Genomic DNA, 13,633 nt, shown 5'->3' with positions numbered 1-13,633 from the left:
GAAATGACTCATTTGTCGAGTCCCTACTTGGTGTTCGCGGAAATGGAGAGTGCTCGCTTTGTGGATCATGACTAATTCAGCCTCTCATGCCAGAAATGAAAGAATTAAAGGTTAATGCAGGCGGGAGTGCAACTTTTGTAATTAGGCTCCCACCGTTGCGTTGTTGTATAATGATGTTTGCGAGGCTGAGTGAAGGGACACACTAAGCGGACGATTACAGTACGAACAACTTAATAAGTAGGTACAGTTTCCCGGAATTCACCCGTATTTACGAATATTTTAAACACGCTCTTGCGAAATTCCCTGAATTACGTTTTAACTTTCAAGGATATCATTGGTAATTTTAATACACTGCTTGTTTATTTATCCTCCTTCTGCGACCTAGTTTAGGCAGTCAGTCGCTTGAAGCAAAAAGCTTTTTGTGTAAGTTTCTTCTAGTGTAAAATCCTCAATTACCAGAAAAGTGTTCAGTTTTTAATTTCAAAACCAAGTAAAAGTCAAACACGTCACACGAACGTTATCAGCGGTAGATACAAAAAGGTGCAAAAGACTCGTTAACACCACTATATACACTTTAATTTCAGTAAGTACAAAGTCCCGCAGAAATAATAAAACTTTAATTAAGAGGTGAGTTGAAACACGATCGTACAAATCCTATTTCAGCTCGTCTACAGTTCAATTTCCACTGTTTGCTCTCGAGGAGCGGACGAGAGGAGAGAAACTTGTTATTGGGAATTGGCTTAATTTTGTAAATATTTCTTTAGAAGCACCTATACTTATATTGGTAAAAAATCATAAGAAAACTTTCCTCGGGCTAAGAAGTTCTCGAGAGATAAATTATGGTATCTTATTTTTGCAATAAAAGCCGATTACTTGCCTTATTAAAAATAAATTTAAATTCTAATTTCAAGAAAGCGACGTGATTTGCAACGTCGCGCGTCGTTACATGATGACTTGATGTGAAAGAACCTACTTATTTTATATTAAAAATAGCCTCATGTACCTACGTGAGAAATGATGAGAAAGTTTGTAGTAAGTTGTGTTTTCGTCAAAATTCGTCCCTGAAGTCTCGGTGTATTTTCATCCGACCCTGTACTGCGTCATTTAACTTTCACATTCGCTACCTGTCCCTATAGACGGCATTCGCAGACCAACTTTATCAATTCCTGAGTTCCCAATGGGAGTGATGTCTCAAATATCATTGATGTACTTAAATAACACTAAATATATTTTAAACGAAAAAGTTGTAATAAGCAGACAATATCAATGTTTTTTTAACAGTGTTTTCGTGTAGTTATTAATTTAAAATTATTGTTTTGAAATCTTTTTTGATTTCATAACACTTTTGAGAGAAGTCAATCCAATGTTCTAGCATATCTTAACGAATCAGTCTAGGTAAGAAATCGAGCTCTATTATCCGCAGAAGAGACCAACTTCCGTCTTTAAATTGATACATACATAGCGTCTAAAATAATATTGATGTTTTTTTTTTTTTGACGTGACTTAATGTAGATTTGCCGCAGATGGCATTAACTACTTGGCCGGACAAATGGGGAGCGCTGAAGGCTCTCACCCGGTACAACGTTTAAGACAACAGGCCTGAGGGTGCCCAGTTGGGCGCGAACCACGGCTCAGGGCGTCGTCTGAGAGGAAAAATATTTGAAATAATTAATCGACCCTAGTGGGTCGATAGCGATAAGCGCTGAATGAGGGAAATCGTCGACCACGCCGGCGGTGTCGGTATCGGGGTCCAAAATTGATGTAGTTTTATAACTTAGATACATAATGAAATCTACATAATGTTTTTAAAGAAACCTGGTTAGCCTCGCTAGTGCTCCTATAAAATCAGAATCTAAGCTAGTGGAATATTCCCCGCGGGGCTGGATCTAGTTGGCAGTCTCTGCAGATTAGATTAGTCAAGTCACATACAATTTAATTACTATTAGACTGATTGCAACCTGCAAGGTTTCAGGTGGCTGCAGTGGTTGGCACACAATTAAATACAGCTTGCCAAGTAAATCTGGAATCTATTCCGTAGAAGATTTGATTCTTTATGAATAAAACGTGTCTTCTGGATAATTAAGACATCTTATCTTGCCTCGTAAATTATGAATTTAAATCGCGGATTTAGTGGGAATGGTGGATATTTAAATAGCTGAATAAGAGATATCTTTAAGTTACTTTTGGGTGCCTTTAATACTCACAATCGTTATTTTTAAAATTGCTGAAGATATAATCAAAAGTTATATGGTTAAGTATATACCGAAAAATGTAAAAAATAAAAATACTGGTTAAGACATTCAAGTTATATGGGATGAAATACAAATAAACAGTATATCTAAATCCATCATTATGAATTGTTTCATAATTAAATGTTTTAAAGAAGCTTAGCAAAGTAATATCTCTAATTTAGTTGCATTTAAAAGACATCAATAAGGTACATTTTTTCGTATCTACAGGATCGCACTGAAACGTTTTGAAACTGAAACATAGCGGACCTTTGACGAAATGAAAACCATATTATAGACCTTTACGTTCGTCCGCTTGAGTGGATCGGAGCAGATAAACCGTACCTATGAGCTCCAACTTGTTACAACGTCTGGGGCAGATTTGCCTATCCAATAAACGCAGTTCCATTAAATCAATATATAGCAAGGAATCCTGCCGCTCCGTCCAGTACGATTTTACTCCAACGGAGTCATAGCTTAAACCGGGCATAGACGATGCTAGAGCTTAGCGCACGTGACCGAATTCGGTCCACGTTACGCTGGCCTCCCTTGAGATCAGAGTCAAAGGAGACTCATGGACGTGTAGAAAACCGCCTTACCATTTTCAGACCGCAAGGCATGCTCTGGAGCATAGGAGCACACTTGCACGTCTTTCAATGAAACGTTACGACACGGAACCTTTCATTCAATTTTACAAAATTGAATTCTCTGCTCTCCAATAGACAAACATACCTAAACCGTTTCTCTGTCTTGTGTGTAACTATGGTATATTTATCTTCTGTCTTAAATACATAAAATACTTAAATAGCCTACACTTATACGTCCCACTGCTGGGGACAGCAGAATAATACTTGATAAGCGGGACAAAGAAAAGTAAAGAAAAGTTTTCATCTCGAGCTCCTCCGTGCTTCGGAAGGCACGTTAAGCCGTTGGTCCCGGCTGCATTAGCAGTCGTTAATAACCACCAATCCGCACTGGGCCCGCGTGGTGGTTAAGGCCCGATCTCCCTATCCATCCATAGGGAAGGCCCGTGCCCCAGCAGTGGGGACGTTAATGGGCTGGTGATGATGAAGCGGGACAAACGTCAAAAAACCATCACAGTTTAGGTTTATTTTATTTTTACTTTTATTTTTATTTCAAATTGGAGATGTCCTTAGAAAAGGTTCAATACGATCTACTCTGAACCGGCGTGCGTGTATGAAGCGATTGATGAGTGTGGAGGAGGCAAGAGAAGTGTGTCAGGATCGAAGCAAATGGAATTCTATAGTCTCTGCTTACCCCGGTGGGAAATAGGCGTGAGTTTATGTATGTATGTTATTTTTATTTAAATAAAGCATTATAATAAGATATATGCTTCATAATATTTCAATCTAGCCTACAAGCTAATAAGCAACTTATCTTTAACCTAAACTACTATAAATAAAATATTATTTCCTAAGAGTTCGTCTACTGACTCATCTTAGATTAATTAAGGGGTAGACACTATGTTCACGTGTTCTTATCCTGTCACTGTTTTTTTTGTTCCATCTATTTCACTACACAAATTCAAACGGTTTTGTTATTTTTAATCTTCTCACTCAACCTGTGTGGTCGATGAACTGGATAGCCTCGGCATTCACATGATGGTGAAGCCTCTGTTCAGTCTCAGTTCGTAACGTGAATAAGTGAATAGTAACTTACGCGAGAACTTTTCCATCGTATTCCAGGAAGCGCCTGAGGGTGTCTTCCTTGGCTTTGGGCTTCTTGGGGATGGGCTGCGACTTCCAAAACTCCTTTTGTGAGTAAGGGTCCTGAGGGATCTCCTCCTCCTTCGACAACTCTATGCCTTGAGACTCGAGCCATTCCTGGGCAAACAGAGAAGGAAATTTAAGTGATTATAATAACACCAAGTATTGGTATGGTTTTATTTCAATAAAGAAGGTGTAATGTCACCTTAAATAGATTCATAAAGAATGAGGAAAACTGTTTAATTTTATGTTCCGAATATTTAATACTTCGATTTTAATAATCTACATAAAATGTAATAAAAAAAAGAAACATAATAAAATGTATTGTAGCTTATGCAAAAAAGAAATTTATTGTTACTCATTGCCAATGCGCTGGGTATCTTAAAATGTCAATCAATAATATTTCGTTAAATAATATTCATAATAAATAAATAAATAGTTCGCGATTTCCGTTAAGTACAATATTCAATAATAAGATCAATAATCATTCGCATGATAAAAATAAATAATAAGCAAGGGTAAGGGCTATTAACAAAAATTAACAAAAATCATTTATAAATAAATAGTCTAAGCAAAAATGAAATAGTTGATCCGATTACATTTTCTTAATTAATTATTGTAAATCATCAAAACTACAAGAACTCTAAATCGAAACACCGATAAGAATAAATAGTACAAGGCCAAAAAATGAAAATACAAGAAAATGCTGTCTACTACAACTACGATAGAAAAGGGATTAGACTGCTTTTTTCACACGTGAGTATAAGTGCCTCCGTGGCGCAATTGGCTAGCGCGTTCGGCTGTTAACCGAAAGGTTGGTGGTTCGAGCCCACCCGGGGGCGTTTCTTTTGAAGTCATTAAAAATATTAATTACATAATTTGTGGCAAAGCTATTTTTTTATTTAAGATAATTATAATTCAAAATTTTTTGGAATATCGAATAGAAGCACTAGTATCTATTTCGTACGATTTTTATGGAAGGAAGTTATAAGTAACTAAATATTTTCCTGAGCAATTTTAAGGAACAAATTAAAATTTAATTATGAAAATTTCACTACCTCTTGCGTTATTTAGAGGTAATTTTAATTAATTATCTTTGCAAATAACAGGAAATTAGTAGGTCTACGTTAATTTTATGTGTAGGAAATAGGGTTTACAATACCAGTATTGTAGAAAAATATTTAAGAAAGACCTATATTTCGTGAAATACTATAAAGTGACCTACGTACTTCATGTTTATTTCACGTTCTTTCGCTAAAAGCGAGTTTCCGTCCAGGGCAATAGTATTCGAGCATCGCATGCAGCTGCGACATTGCTATGAAACTACTACAAGGCGTTACAGTCACGCTATGTTCTCATGTTTCTAGTAGGTACTCGTATGTGTATAAATTCACATCAATTGAGATCCGCAAGTCATCGTGACTTGTTTATTTTGTCAACTTTGTTTTTATTTACGCAAAAAACATGACTGTGCTATTGTTGACGTCTCTACTTTAATTATATTAGATACTGCGATTATGATAATTTCATAAAATAAAACATTTTATTAGCGTGATATTTAAAAAATAAAATGTTTACGTACTTAAACTATGCCGATATGGGACAGATGAGAAGTAAATAATAAAGACATTCTATATACCTATATATTAATGCTATATACCTAACTACTTATTTTTAAAAATAACCGCAAACACAGAAAACAGGAAGTCATGAACTTCGTTCCTAATAGGTTGGGCATCAGTTAAATTGTGCAATTGTATTGTCTTCATAATTACCTATCCTTAAGAAGGTATCATTATGACGTATCCATCTAGGTAAAATACAAACTATACAGCAAAATGATGAAATAAATATTTACAACTTCATCACATTCCTTCACTTATCTAGGCACTAATAGTAGGAACCCACTAGTACCTATATAACCTGCTACTGAATTGAGCTATAACGATAAAATTGCTACTTATAAGTAAACCCTTCATGATTTATGAATAAATATGTTTAAACGAACAGTATATTATTCAATAAATTATTGTGACATACTATGTATGTCAACCTTGTAAAAAGATCTTACGTTACGTTGGCTAACCTTTTCTATAAAAAATAAACCAGCTAAATAATTTTGGTAATATTTTCGAGCGTCAATTTGGTTCCCGAACTCCCGAACCGGTTAATTGTATGTAAAGCAACTTTACAATCCGGCGTCTACCCTGAATGTATTCAGACAACCAAACTAACCGGTTCCAGCATACACTGACGCGCGTACGCCTGACATAGAACACGACAAGAAAGGACTTAACGCAGTGTACTATGACCCACGAGATAAAACTGAATATGTAAACAAACTCCACGGTTCATTCTCGCGTTACATCAGTATCATTCGTGCAGTGACCAGCCGAGCGCTCACACCGTTTTCGTGCTTCTCGCAGATCGTGTAAACAAACCGGCAAAATGGCTGCTATATCTCTCAATCACCCGGCTGTGGAGTCCTACATTGTATATTCAGCTATACTGGCACTGAAATTGCTGGCCATGGCGCTGTTGACGGCATTCTCGAGGATAACACGGGGCGTGTACGCGAACCCTGAGGACGCGAAGATGTCGAAAGGAAAGGTGAAGTTTGACGATCAAGTGGTTGAGCGTGTTCGTCGGGGGCATTTGAATGATCTGGAGAACATTCCTGCCTTCTGGGTGCTGGGGGCGCTGTACCTGACGACGAACCCAGCGGCGGCGTGGGCGACGCTACTGTTCCGCGCGTTCACTGCCGGCCGGGTCCTCCACACCATCGTCTACTGCGTGGTGCCGCTGCCGCAGCCGGCGCGAGCGTTCGCCTTCTTCGTGCCATACTTAGTCAATATGTACATGGGCTGGCAAATCGTCCTGTATTACATCACAGCGTTATAATCTGTGATATCTGTTGCCTCAAGACTGATAGTTGCTGTGGGTACACTCGTGTTGTTTATTAAATAAATATGTTATAATGGTTAGAAAGGAATTCCGTGACAGATAGATGTACAAATATAAGATTTTGATGTGGTTTTTTTATATTATACAATTCTATTAACAAATATTATTTTTTTCTCTCCATCCACCCAAAATACCTAATTCCATCTGTTTACATATTACATCTATTCCGAAACTGTCGTCTATTCGGTAAATGTATCAGTAGCCTTACGTATATAGGTACTTTGTAACATAGATATAGATATAACTTAGTGAATAAATTCAAGGTTAGGTTACGCGTCAGTTGCGGTCTGATTATGTAACCCACCGGGCGGTTGTAGCTAAATAAATTTTGTGAAACGCACAATAAACAACAAGTAATCAGTGTGTTCCGCATCAGATTGCATATTTTTCCAGACTCTTGAGCACCTCGGTACGCCATTCAAGCGTCGCTTCTCGGCTTAGATACACTGTTCTTTATCATTTTCAAATAATTAAAAACTATGAGTTCCATTTTGAGTTTTACAAGTGATCCAGTGTGGAAATCCTTCATGGTTCATTCAAGCGTTCTAGCCGTCAAAGTACTGGTTATGGCGCCGCTGACGGCTAGATACAGATATAAAAAGAAAGTGTTTGCTAACCCAGAAGACATCGCTCTCGGTGGAGGAAAAGGGATGCTGAAATACGATGACCCTGATGTGGAAAGAGTACGCCGCGCGCATCTCAACGACCTCGAGAATATACCTGTGTTTTGGGTGTTGGGGGCCCTTTATCTGACGACCGACCCGTCGCCCAACCTAGCTGTGTGGTTATTCCGCACGTTCACCGTGGGCCGTATCCTCCACACCATAGTAATGGCGGTGAGACCCGTGCGCCAACCAGCGAGAGCCATCGCCTACCAAGTATCCAACACGGTCACTTGGTTTATGGGCATCAAAGTGATCATGCATTATTTCTCGGCCTTGTGAAGTGATTACCGGACTGAATAGTGATTCTAGAAACCTCTACCGATAAGACATTGCTGTGTCATGATCATAATCCAAGTATCAAAACGAGTTATTCGGAAAACGAATGTGTTATTTATTGATAATAACATGGTGCGAGTCTTGTGTCAAATTATATCAGAAAGATAATTTGATTATTATGCTGAATATTATAAAGTCGTTATTTACATACACCTGCTTATTAGATTATAATTAATATATTATGATAGAAGTATTAACATTATTAATAAAATAATTATGAAAGTTTATTAAAGTTCGTAATTTTGCTGTACCTACACGTATCTACTGTTGAAAGTTAGATAGCTAGTGTAATGAAATGCAGAAACTTGTTGAATTACTCACACATGTACATATGCGTTATACTATGTAGTGTATCTACTCCGAGCATACAAAGCAACGAACCGAACAAATCAAAGTTCATTTTTACGCTTAAATAAAAGTTAGGTAAACCCGACTACCGTGTCGTATTTTGGCAAAGTTTTCTATCGCACCCGAAAACGACTAGTTTACGAGGGGCAAGTAATTGAGTGCAAAGACCATAAAGGATGTATTTTAGTTTATAGGTTGGGCAGCCAGCTATAACTCGAGTCCACTGTGCGCTAGCAGTAAACACATTTCTTTAAGCCGTCGCCCTCCCTACGGCTTTATTCCAAAAGCCATTCGTAGGCTTTACGGCCGCCATTCGTTTCACATTATTACTTCGTTATTGCAAAGAACCACATTTTGAATTTTAACGCAAATACAATATTAAATACCTCTACAATATTAAATTAAGTACTTATGAATTCATTTATTGCATTAATATGCTTTTGCAAATCGTTGTTTCGCTTTATATGTTATCGTGACAGCTTGTTCATGTCCTAGTGAACAATATCAATAAGAAACCTATAAATACTATTAAGTGTAATTATTAATAATATAATTTTAACAGTATTTAGAGTATTTTACAGTCATCGTTTACATTAGAAGATGAACCAATCAGTATTATAATGAGCATTGCAAATATTAAATTAACTAAATAGAAATACTATTTATTAAGAGTCTCTCTCTCTCTCTCTCTGTGTGTGTGTGTGTGTGTGTGTGTGTATGTGTGTTTGTCTCTTTGTTAAGTAGGTACTTATTGTGATAATACCTCTACAAAGTCCTTTATATTTTTGTATTATAAATACCCAGCATTATTACTTACTGCCGTAACGTTGTTTGGAACGATATGGGTCACGCACGGTGCAGCAATAAAGTTATAAAGCTATCAAAGAACTATATGTCCCTATTCTTTGTGTTGGACCTAAATAAAACTATAGCGTCAGCAGAAAATAATTATTTTCTGAAGTATAGACATTATTACTTGACCAGGGGGGTTAAAAAGGGCACATTAAATAAATTACTCTAACATTCTAAAAACTATATTGCCATTTCTTAACATTGCGCACTTACTTATGCGCAAATGTCAAATTAAGTAGTTTCCTAGGTCGAAGATAAATTATGAAATTCTGATTACTAAATAAAGACAATTCTAAAGGTGACCAAAAACGGTTTGTTTTTATTTAACTTAATTATGAATTTAAATTAAGAAATGAAGTAATAATAACTGCGATATTTTGTCACATTTTTCTATGACGTCATTTGACTACTTGGACACTTCCCTATTACAATAATGCTCTTTAGATGAATTGCCTCAATTTGGCCTTTTTAACCCCCCAGTTTACTATTTAGGACCACTTCCAAATTTTGAGCATAGTACTTAGCCCAGTCTGTTCCGTTTGCCATCTATCTAACACATAAAAATCTGTTCTGTCAGAAGAGAAAAACGAGCGGATTAGATTAGAATAATCCACTGACCCACTTTATTTAGGCCCTAATTATTTCAGTCCATACCGTTTAGTCACCAACGAGATTGTAATTAGAATCAATTATTTGGTTTCAATGCGTAATAATTTAATACATAATGTTCAAATAATACAAAATTGATACAAAATCAGTTTACCACACTAAAGTTTAAATTTAGATTAAAAATAGCAACTGTAAGTTGAATCAAAGCTCAACGAAATCAATTCTCGCTATGTTCGGAAAGATTCTCAAGCATTTCTGCTAGACTGTTGGAAAATATGTCAAGTGTCTGTAGATAAGTGGAAACTTGGAAACGAAGATTGCAGTGGCAACCAGAACTGCCTGCTTTGCGGTATAGACGGCATAGCACAATGAAAGAGTCAGCTTTATAGAACCGATTTGTATTTATACGGGTGCTACACTGACAAACACGACGACAAAATATGCTAAATGAAAATCACACTTATTTTTACTAGCTGCAGCCCTCGTTGATTTCAATGTCGCTGTCGTCTGCTGTAGTTATATAAAGCGCACACATACAACGCGTTTACGGTAGAGTTGTATAAAATCAGTTTCCGATCCATGTACTACGACCGTGCTTTGCGGTCTCTCAGTCGATTAAGGTGCAATGTGCATCGAAACAATTGCTATTTCGCGTGTATACAATGTACCCCTTAACACGCGGCGGTAAACCCCAGTAAATTGCTTTCAAAGTAGGTATTCTGATCGGGTTCCAAACCACACTTCCTAGTAAACTGTGTACCGAGTATCTGTTACTAAAAGTTACCATATAACTAGCTTGTTGATTGTTGTTGTTATGAGGAATTCAAATTTATATACTTATAACCGTACTGGGAAAAGTTCATGGTAGCCAATCTATCGCTGCAGTGCTCATACCGAAGTATTCTCATCTACCGTGATATCCCTGTTACATGTTTGCAATAGGTGTTTAATTTATTAATTAATCCCGTATAGTTTATAATATGTTTGTCCTTAGTTCCACGGTTAACTTAACTAGTATTTAATAGGTCCTGATACCTTCTCGAAGTCAAAGATGTAGGTATACGAATCGCTAGGCTTAGGTGGAGACGGGAAGACAACAGATGGACTAAGGCTGTTACTGAATGGTGGCCAAGGGATGGTATGCTATATCGAGAACGGAAAGCAATGGATGAGACTTGCACAGGACCGGAAAGGATGGCGTGAAAGAGAGGAGGCCTATACCCAGCAGTGGGTGGACGCAGGCTGAGTAGATAGATACCTTCTCTGGATCTAGGAAAAAATATGTGCCGTTGATTTTAAAATGACATTGATTTTCACACTAATATTATGCGATTTAAAAAAATAGTTTTATGGTGTGTGTGGTGTGAGTCTTTAAAGTCCATTAACGAAACAAAACGTATCAGAATTTATACAAACAAGAACAAATGAAACCATAAAACGATGTTTTAATCTATGTTAGATTGGAGACTGGGAAGTTCAATACGTCAACGGTCACCTGTCAGAGAATGATCGATGAGGGCAAAGTCAACAACAATCGCGGCGAGCGAGCCCCAATATTTTCATAATATCCCGAATAATTATTTTTTTCTGCAAATCTTTTGTAAAGCTACTAGACCACAGAATAAAACAACGAGGTTGGATGGGCTCAGGGAGCATGCCACGTGCGCTTCATACAAGTGCGAACAAATAGTTCATACTTCAACTTTTCACTCCACTCGTCCGCAAACTTTACGACTCACGGAGCTCCGCGATAATAGGTATATTAAAAGGTCGTATTGTGCATGTGCATTATAAACTGCAGTGCAGGACAATAAACAAATATCGACTATCATGCAAAGAGATTTCTCCTTATCGCAAGAAAGCTAAAATACTTTTATATATTATGCTGTATCTTACGAATTAGATTCTTAGATTCTAACATTGTATTCGACAAAATATAATTTCTTACTTTACTTTATTAGACAGATTTTGAAGTCGGTTTAATTTTTCTAAATTACTTTTTGCTTATTTACGTTACTCCATTTTTTCGGTCTACTCTGAAAAAGGTGTCCAAATATTTTGACTTGTTTATTTCCCGTCCTGTTCAAATACTAAGAGGAAATTAATTCACTTATTAGCGAGACGGCCGCACTGTGCCGCCGCGCCCCAAACACAACACAATAAGTATAAAAATATAGGCCGACAAGGCGACACACACATGTACACACAGTGTAGGTGGGTAAATTCCAATGTGACCACGCTGTTACATCGAGCTACGAATCAAATCAACATAAACAGGTAAGATTTCATTTTATTCTTAAGTAAACATTATTATACTTTCACGTCTAACGTACTCTTTATTAATATTATACTCGTAGTGAGTACCGAACTGTTCATTACCGGCAAGCGAGGTTAGAATATCAAAACATGATTCTGCCGAGTTATTTATGAACAGATATAGCAAAAGTGAGAAAGAGACAACGACACGAGAGGTTCTTGTGTGGTTTGATTATCAAAGACCGTTATCGAGTTTTAATAAAGTGTGTAGGTATGTTCGTGTGTTGTTTGCGTCGCGATATCGTATAGTACCGCACAGTTACTGTTCATTTCATTATTATGATTACGTTATGATGGCCGGCGCGCGGTGGCCGCAAGAGTCAAGGTCAATGTACCGCCGATGTTGTCAGCCGACTTTACGTATGTTAAAAATATCCACGCAGTGTGACCAGAATACAATAGGCATAGGTTAGGTCATATCGTGCGAACTTCGTAATTCTAGGCAAGAAATGAATGCGTTGCAAAGCAAATCTACAATAAAACAGGTCTAAGAAAAGAATTACTTGGACTATTTCTGTTTTTAATATTTACCTAATTAAATGGCATTTTGTCAGAAGTTAGTGTTCTTCATCTAAGATTTCCAAGAGGAAAAGAATATATCATGTAATAAAAAACATTATTATTATTATTTTATTAGTAAGTATTGCATTTTTATTTTTATAAGTAATATATTTTTTTATACTACACAATCTTCAACACAGTACAAATGTTATAAGTTTTTAACGTAAAAATGAAACTGTCATGCATTTAGGGCAAAACGTCAGGCGACGCTAACAACTGTGCACGGATTTTTTGTTTATTTTATTTTTAGCAGTATTAAAAGCGACGCATTCTTGAAAAAAGGGTAGGGGTTTAAAGGCAGCCGATAAATCATGTGTTAACAAAGTTCAAATCTTTGGAGGACAAGTGTACTTCGGACGGATTTGTATCGAGCGAGTTAAAAATGTTCCGAAAGCGTTCGACCTCCGCCCTTCGGCCTGCGGACCCTTCTCAGACCTCCTTCAAACGTCACAGGAGCAATTACATTAAAAATATCTGATGTGCTCTCCGTGCACTGGGAGAGATGCGTGTTTTTATCGTTCATTTGTCGACTAATTAGAAATCATTGGCGGTCTATTTTCCTTTGCTTTCATTTCTTTGTACAAACATATACTTATGCTTCTATATTAAGTACATACAATCACTGTGGTCCTGTGGTTCACCAGCTTGCTTCTCAAACAGGGAGAGCCAGTTCGAACCCCGGGACTGGACTTGCACCAATGAGTTATTAATTTTCACTAACTGAGTTGGCTCGACCATTATAGACGGCGATACTGCTCACCACCTATTATGTTGGTCTAACAGAAAGCTCGGTGAGTTGTCGGTACTTAGTTCATCTTATGATGGATCAACCTCCGACTACTCCAATTAAGCAATTTTTATTTTAGCAAAATTGCTGATCAACTTGATATTTTCGATTTCATATAGAAGTAATCAAGAACTACTATTAATCGATATCATGGATTACGCTTTATATCATATGGTTGGAGAAAAATACGACTACTTATGTCACCTGCAGACCAGTATACGTATAATTTACATATCATGT

The 13,633-nt window shown here is 37.0% G+C and overlaps 3 protein-coding genes and 1 non-coding gene across 4 annotated transcripts in view; 3 read left to right on the top strand and 1 right to left on the bottom strand.

Moving 5' to 3' along the window:
- Positions 1-13,633, bottom strand: part of LOC126382287 (EF-hand domain-containing protein 1-like) — a gene marked incomplete at its 5' end in the record, with an annotated part of 58,234 nt that overhangs the window by 33,768 nt on the left and 10,833 nt on the right. The window contains one exon of the mRNA XM_050032104.1: positions 3,909-4,072. Within this exon, the coding sequence (XP_049888061.1) occupies positions 3,909-4,072 (164 nt within the window). The remainder of the gene's footprint in view (positions 1-3,908; positions 4,073-13,633) is intronic.
- On the top strand, positions 4,724-4,797 carry Trnan-guu (transfer RNA asparagine (anticodon GUU)). The gene has a single exon. It is a non-coding gene; the product is annotated as a tRNA-Asn (tRNA).
- Positions 6,309-8,832, top strand: LOC126381872 (uncharacterized). The gene is made up of 2 exons (XM_050031410.1): positions 6,309-6,849; positions 7,416-8,832. The coding sequence occupies exons 1-2, from the start codon at positions 6,404-6,406 to the stop codon at positions 7,861-7,863; spliced, it is 894 nt and encodes a 297-aa protein (XP_049887367.1). The 5' UTR covers positions 6,309-6,403; the 3' UTR covers positions 7,864-8,832.
- The window catches only part of LOC126381856 (uncharacterized), a 148,053-nt gene continuing 146,223 nt past the window's right edge, over positions 11,804-13,633 (top strand). The window contains exon 1 of the mRNA XM_050031378.1: positions 11,804-12,006. The gene's annotated coding sequence lies outside the window, so the exon portion shown is untranslated. The remainder of the gene's footprint in view (positions 12,007-13,633) is intronic.

Source organism: Pectinophora gossypiella, chromosome 3 (genome assembly GCF_024362695.1).
Source record: "Pectinophora gossypiella chromosome 3, ilPecGoss1.1, whole genome shotgun sequence".
Lineage (NCBI taxonomy): Eukaryota > Metazoa > Arthropoda > Insecta > Lepidoptera > Gelechiidae > Pectinophora > Pectinophora gossypiella.
This window is presented reverse-complemented; position numbering and strand designations above follow the sequence as displayed.

What these genes read in the sequence shown, in the direction of transcription:
- LOC126381872 (XM_050031410.1), top strand. Translation starts at nt 6,404, where the DNA reads ATGGCTGCTATATCTCTCAATCACCCGGCTGTGGAGTCCTACATTGTA. An exon ending in GTCCTGTATTACATCACAGC is followed by an intron (nt 6,850 to 7,415) that starts GTTATAATCTGT and finishes TTCCATTTTGAG; the next exon opens with TTTTACAAGTGATCCAGTGT.